Here is a 7538-nt window from a genome sequence, read left to right as displayed (position 1 = left end):
TTGCAAAAAGAAGTCAAATTTAACTTTTTAACAGTTATAGCCTAAAAATCAAGTCTTCAACAATATAAAAATAAAAATTAGCCTAAAAATTTAAATTAAATATAAGTTCTCATATTCATATTGGTATAGATATAATACTATAAATATGAAGCTAAAACAATACAACCTTATTTTAAAGCATTACCATTATACAATTGCTTCCAACCATTTTAATATATATGGCAAAAAAAACTTTTCAGTAATCTTCTAATATATTCTCAATTGAATTTTAAAAATGAGATTGCATCCAAGAGATTTTAATCGAACAAAATCGTGAAGAAAAAATAAGATGAGTCTGAACTTACGTGCAAGGCGATTGATATGCTTTTTACCTTTACTGGGTTTGCCGGACAATTTGAATTTGAGTTTTGAACTTTTACCCCGCGACCATCTGACTTTTGTTAGCCTGGACACTAATTTTTCTAGATTGAAGGAAAACATCCCCTTTAGCATGTGATAGTAAGTATATTTTTTAAGAGCTTTGAAGTGTAAAATGTTTCAGCTGTGATAGATTGCCAATACTACCGGGAAGTTGAACTAAGATCTTACAACAGGTTAAGTTCAAGTACTCAAGCCCAGAGAGGTTCCCAATACTGTCAAGAAGGCAACGCAATTTTTCACAGTAACTCAAATTCATGTATTGAAGTTGTGAGAGGTCAGAAATGATGTTAGGAAGATAATTCAAATTCTGATATCTGGAAAAATTCAAGGACTGCAAAAGTGACAAATAACTAACACTGTCCGGGAGGTTTCGCAGGGACCTACAGTCGGTCCATTCGATGATCCTCAATTGCGATCTCATGCCTAAAACAGATGATTTCTCCTTTATTGCTAAAAGTAACTCCTCCAACGAATTCGAGCTACACCCCATGCTTGCAAAAAGGCAAGGCAAGGTGGTTTTATAGCCCACGACACTATGCCATAGTTTTTGGGTTTACGTATGGTGACAGTGATATGGGGCTACCTCTTACTCTTTTTCGAGAGGCGCTTGGCACTACAAATGAGGCATACATACCCTACCCCCCTAGTGGGATTTGAACTTGTGACCTCTCTTTCAAGAGTACAAGTTCTCCACCACTAGACCAACTCAGGTTGTCTAAGAATTCACCTTGACCCATCTCAAAGTTAGAGGAAGAATGTCTAAGATATCTTCTATGAGCACTTGCTCCAAATGAAGATAGAGAAGACTAGGTGTACACAACATTTTAAGGCACCGTGAATCACCTTGATGGAGACGAAGGCAAGAGATTTTGATAGTGCTACTTGCATTGTTGAATGAGCTGCTTGACTGGAAGTGGACAGTCTCCCGTTGCTGGGTTTGATCTTCCTCAGCAATGATTTGGCCCATATCTCGCACGAGGTCATGCATTTCAAATACATCTTTCTCGTCTATCTTTATCAACAACTTATTTGACAGATTATTGATAGCAATGCGCACATTCTTGTACATGGATTTCCAGAAAACTATGGGAGAAGTTGTGCATTCTCCAATAAAATAGCAAGCAATGTCCAGAAACATTTCTTTTTCCTCACTACTAAGACCACTATAACTGATCTTGAGTGTTTCAAAAATGTCTCTATTGCCTGCAACGTTTTCAAGGGTTTCATTCCAGCAATCAATGTGAGTGTCATCCTGCTTATCGTACAAAAAAGCTCCAATGATCTCGAGAGAAAGAGGGTGTCCCTTGCAAGCCTCCACTATTCTTCTCGAGAGTTGTTTAAAACGGGGAATGGGGGATGGTCTGAGGAAGGCGTGCCAGAAAAACAACTGGAGCCCTACGCTTTCCTCAAATAGGCGCATCTCGTGAATGCAATTGGATGAGATATGAGCGGCATTGAGAATGTGTCTAATGATTAAACGGCTTCCAGGGGCCAGCCAATCCCCAACCAAGGCGTCCAATTGCACGTGATTATCAACATCGTCCAAGACGACAAGGGCGTGGATTCCTTGCAAACGATCTGTCAACAAATATTTGCCCTTTTCCACACAGATCTTCTTCATAGTTGACCAAATCTTTGAGAATTTGACCCTGCAATTTTGGAAGGCTAGCGTTGCAGAAATTAAACAGGAAGGAAGCAGCATCGAATTAACTATAAATTTTATTATACACGGCCTTCACAGCTGTGGTCTTCCCAATACCACCTATACCCAATATTCCATATTGGGATGAAATGAGATGCAATTTCTGAATTAGACCTTTTAGTACAGTTTCAAATCCCACCGGATGTTTGGCAACTTGTAACGGCACCCTGTCAAGTTTCTTTATTATGTCCTTCACCACTTTCCTCACTGGCTGACCTTCGAATCTGTATATTGCGAAGTTAGTGACACCTGTACAACGACGAAATAATCGAATCTATTTTCTATCATTTCAAATGACAATGCAATTGCAATTACGAAGTATATCTGATTTTTTCCCATCCTAATCACCCAAACAATATATAATCTTCATAATAACCATGGAAAATCTATGTATTTATGGAAATTTGCTCATACTAAAAACTTGGTGCATATTGCTTTGAAACATTGTGCTAGTTTTTGTCCAGCCAATGAAGTATCTCCTGTTATTTTCCAAGAGGGCAGATTTTAAATGTTTTATGATTTTGTTTTAATAGTGTAGAATGGATGGATATGAGTAAAGCCACACAACTATCTCCGATGATCTTTATTTTCTGGTATCTTATCTCATGCGTATGAAGGAAAACCTAAGGTAAGAATTCTTTTTTTCATCTGCTCCAGCTTTCTTCCATATTCAATTTAAAAGATTATCCTCTCTAATCTTCCTTTTAACTCCATTTTTCCAATGATTATTGCTTCAGGTTTTCCAAGTATTTCAAGCGAAAGCTAATGCTTGCGAACTACCATGCAAGGAAATAAAGCTTAGTGATATGATGGAGTGTTTACGTCAGAAAAGTGAAAGAAAGAGCACAGGAAAAATGAAATAAAAAGGAACAGAAAACTAGAGAGGTAAGATTTTTAAAAATCAAATTAAAAAAAATTCATATTTCATATATATTTAAATCTGTATCAATATTTGATCGCGAATTATAGATCTACTGTTCTGTGTAACTTTCATGAATACTATAAACAGAGTGATGATCTTAACCTATTCAAAGTCTGTGATCTTTTACATAACATGAAGGTCACTCAACACATCATTCTTATATTATCAACATTTTAAAATATATATTCTGCAATCTAAACTTCTTTTACATATATCATATGAAGGTTAATCTAGAACTCTTTTGCAGTAATTAAAAACTTGTAATAAATAACTTGTTTTCTATTTCTCAATGAAAATGAAAATTTGCACATGCTCTTCAATTGCAAGATATTAGCTATTTCAGCTTTACAAAATAGACTAGATTCCTTGCTACTTTCATTACGACCAAAACAATTCAACTTGTCCCATACTTATAGTCAGAAATGAGAAGCCCACAAGAAACCTCTAGATGCTTAAATTTGGTTATTTTGAACGATTGAGTTCAGGTGTTTGGCTTTTTCTTTTGACGTTCTTAAGAGTGCTCACTATATTAGATATGGGGCATTAATTATGTGATAAACGAATCTGGTATTTCTTTTCCTTCTTAAAATAGGCCGGCTTTGTGGAGGCATTCAACTGTTGAAACTCCTCAATTTTAAATTGATAGATTTACACTCTCAGACACGTGACAATTCATAATATTTATTTTGGAATTCACAGACTTAGAATTAAATAAGAACCAACAGGGCTAAATTGTTCATATGCTGCATCAATGAAATGTCCATATTATTCATTATATGTCTATTTGACTCAAATTTACCATATGTACATGTGTATCTCATCCGTAGATGCAGCCGGTAACCCTTCTACATAGGAGCAGCTTTCAGGCATCAATAACGTTACATCGCTCAGAAGATGCCCGGTACAACCCACATTTTATATTGCAGCGGGTACAAATATTATACTACAAAGTAGAGATCAACATTATCTCCACTAAATTGGATGGCTCTAAACCTCTCAATACTCAATAGGTGAAATATATATATATATATATATATATATATATATATATATATATATATATATATATATATATATATATATATATATATATATATATATATATATATATATATATATATATATATATATATATATATATATATATATATATATATATATATATATGACCGAGGCCACCAAAGTATCCATGAATGGTGCGGTATAAAATAAAAATAACTATTTTTTAGGAGATTTTTGGGTTTATGCTTTTAAAGTAAATAAATGCTATCCTATTTTCCGTCTCCTTAAAAAACATTTCTGATTCGGCATATTAGGTTTCACTTGAGATTGCCAATATAAAGAAAGGAGAAAGTGTAATTGGATTATAAATGTATTATAACTATTAAAAATATTCATTTATATTTTATTTGTATAGTGAATAATAAAGTTCAATAGATTATAGGCAAGAGCTTACACCACAACGGTAAATTGTGAGTCTTTTATCAAAAAGGTCTTGCCCTTTAGTATGTAGTATCTAATTTATATTTTTGTTTTTAAATCTTAGCATTTTAGACAAACTATTTGCCATTTCTAGCTGAAACTTGCAGAAGTAAAACTATTAGCATGCAGGCTCCCATTTAGTCTTACCAAATTTTTATAAAGTGGTGAATTGACAATAATTTTGGAGTCTTTAATATATGTCAAAAAAAAAAAAAAAATCGCATAGACTTTCCAAATCTCTTGAGTGTATCCATTTCACACCAAGTTGAGAATGTTAGTTTTAAAACAATTTCATGACTAAAAAATCTCTCTCTTCCCCTTTTTTTATATAATTACATAGAGTTCTATCCATTTAAACTCCCTCAATATCTCTTTTCACTATTTATTTTCCATTTCTATTTATATCTGTCTATTTTTCTTCTTATCTAACTTATAAAAAGAACTTTGACACATTTCATCCTTTACTTTTAAAAAATAATTCAATTTTAAACTAATAATTGAATTTGAAAAAACAAAAAAACAAAGATCAATTACTAACCTTGCAGTCATATCTAGTGACCACCCTGAACGAGAGCAGATCTGCTCAAGGGCATGCTTCCACCCATCAATCTCTTCTCTTGAATATCGATTTGGATTGTTGTAGTGCTTTTCAAATGATTCCTTGTAAGGGCTGGAATCTCCTCGAGGATACCTAACATGGGTCGGTTCCAGTTCATAAAAGAGAGGAATAATCATCCTAGAAGATTCCAACATAAAGGCAACTTCCCTAAGACACCATGCTGAGCTTGCATAGCCTTTGGAAAATATAGGAATACATATTGCGCTCCACATAATTGCATTTTTTAGGCTGGAATCAATGGTTCCCCCCTTATTTAATTTGTGGGTGTCAAGAAATACATTCAATCCGGCTGCGGAAAGAGCTTGGAAGAGATGGTCAACCAGAGTCTTTCTCACATATTTTCCCCTAAAACTCAAAAACACATGATATCACTTAGCATGGAAAGAAACCTTTGTCATGGCGGCCGGAAGGTAAGGCATGAATCCTTCCATGTCAGAGTTCCAATTGAAAGGAAGGAGAATGTAATGAAACCCAGATACAGAAGGGCGATATCGGGCACAACCCAAAAAGGAAAAATATTATAGGAAAGATCAGATCTTAACTTGTACTCCATATAGCAGGAAACTTCCTTTCAACTCATTAATAGACATTCTATAAATGCACTCTTTCGTCGTACTATTACAAATGTGATATATTGTAGTGTGCAGCTCTCTAGATGTATTGGTATAGAAGATCTTTATTATTATCTATTTACTATTACCATGTGAATTTCAATGGGAGCCTTTATATCTGATAATGTTCAAGTTTTAATTTTTTGAAATTTAATATTCTCTGAAACAAAAGATTAAAATTTATCAATAATTTTAAAAAAAATTGTATTAAATAAAAGCTACTATATAGGAAAGATCAGATCTTAACTTGTACTCCATATAGCAGGAAACTTCCTTTCAACTCATTAATAGACATTCTATAAATGCACTCTTTCGTCGTACTATTACAAATGTGATATACTATAGTGTGCAGCTCTCTAGATGTATTGGTATAGAAGATCTTTATTATTATCTATTTACTATTACCATGTGAATTTCAATGGGAGCCTTTATATCTGATAATGTTCAAGTTTTAATTTTTTGAAATTTAATATGCTCTGAAACAAAAGATTAAAATTTATCAATAATTTAAAAAAAAATTGTATTAAATAAAAGCTACTATATTTTACATGTATGATATTTTAAAAATTTGTATTAAATAAAAGTTAATATATTTTAAATGTATAATATTTTTTTGGTCAACTGGACTTGGTGGTAAAAATACTGAAACAAAGCAAATATAAAGAAGACTTACAAATTCAATAATTTGCTAAAGCAAATGGTAAGAAAACTTCAGTCTGAAAGTCACTGTCAAACAGGTCTCTGACAGGGTTAAATTTTTCGACAGAGAGTTTGACATTGTTTTGGAAGAAACATCTGCATAGCTTCACGAGCTTGAGAGTTTTGGGTCGAGTGAGGGCATACTTTTTAACTTCTACCACATTGCCTTGCCGCTTGTTCTGGAATTAGAACGATATAATATTTGAGTCCTGAGCGATGCTTCAACATGAAGCTTCTGCGAATTATGAAAAACATGCACCGGAGGAGATACAAAGGAGCATCAATCTATTAGATTTATAGTCAAATGCATAATAAATGGTGGTCATGAAGTTGGTTATAGTATTCATGACATATATAGTTTGTGATCAGGTTGCACTAATCATGAAGATAAGACTGAGCTGGAGGTGGACCTACTTGACCATTTGGTTGATTCTATGGCATCTAACAGGAATTGGCCCTCCTCCTAAGATTCTAACAAAAGCCCAAACATACTACCGCATCAAACTTATATGTTTAATTAGAAGAATGGGGAAGGAAAGCCACAGAAATTGGAAAAATATTTATTTTCTTGAACTTTTTGCCGGCCAATTCGCTTTCCACGTTACACACACTTTTTGGCTGACGTGTTTTGTAGATTGAAAATGATATATTTGAATACAATGCAACACCTTTAGGAAATTTTCCTCGCTCGCCTACTCAGATTTGACATAATGTGCATCCTTCTCCTCAGAAACCACGTAATGGTTAACTTAGATAAGAACTTTCGTTTGTGGGGCACCCGGGCAAGTAAAGTTGAAATTAAACATGTTATAGGATTCCACAAAAGGGGGAGTTGTCTCAAAACATCATTTTAAAATCAACGATCATATTCATTAATATAGGATACAAGATGATTGCAGTAATCTCAATGATTAATTTCAAAATATGAAAATATGCAATTCCTGACAAGTGTAGTCCTTTAGAATATTTTATTACATTTGTTGTTGAGTGCTTTCAGAATGTGAAAGTCCAATATGAAATTCTTTTCTCACCGTGTGATAAATGTAGTCCTTTCCAATTTTTTTTTGTATGGGACGTGTTTGA

At 33.5% G+C, this 7538-nt stretch overlaps 1 protein-coding gene across 1 annotated transcript; it reads right to left on the bottom strand.

Annotated features, from left to right (window-relative positions):
- Positions 1-1135: 1135 nt before the first annotated feature.
- LOC149563477 (disease resistance protein L6-like) lies at positions 1136-5357 on the bottom strand. The gene is made up of 3 exons (XM_089828194.1): positions 5065-5357; positions 2149-2346; positions 1136-2069 (listed from the first exon to the last, which is right to left on the bottom strand). Exons 1-3 carry the CDS (start codon positions 5355-5357, stop codon positions 1136-1138), a joined length of 1425 nt encoding a protein of 474 aa, XP_089684320.1.
- Positions 5358-7538: the final 2181 nt, after the last annotated feature.

The sequence above is a fragment of the Cupressus sempervirens genome, chromosome 4, assembly GCF_028749045.1.
Source record: "Cupressus sempervirens isolate cs-2001-9-10 chromosome 4, ASM2874904v1, whole genome shotgun sequence".
NCBI classification, from domain to species: Eukaryota; Viridiplantae; Streptophyta; class Pinopsida; order Cupressales; family Cupressaceae; genus Cupressus; species Cupressus sempervirens.
Note: the sequence above shows the minus strand (reverse complement) of the source record. Positions and strands in the feature narration are given on the sequence as shown.

Excerpts from the sequence above, each read along its gene's own strand:
- LOC149563477 (XM_089828194.1), bottom strand. The coding sequence starts at position 5,357 with ATGTGGAGCGCAATATGTATTCCTATATTTTCCAAAGGCTATGCAAGC. Across the intron at positions 2,347-5,064 it reads TCACTAGATATGACTGCAAG|ATTCGAAGGTCAGCCAGTGA; the intron begins GTTAGTAATTGA and ends CGCAATATACAG. Across the intron at positions 2,070-2,148 it reads ACCACAGCTGTGAAGGCCGT|GGTCAAATTCTCAAAGATTT; the intron begins GTATAATAAAAT and ends CCAAAATTGCAG.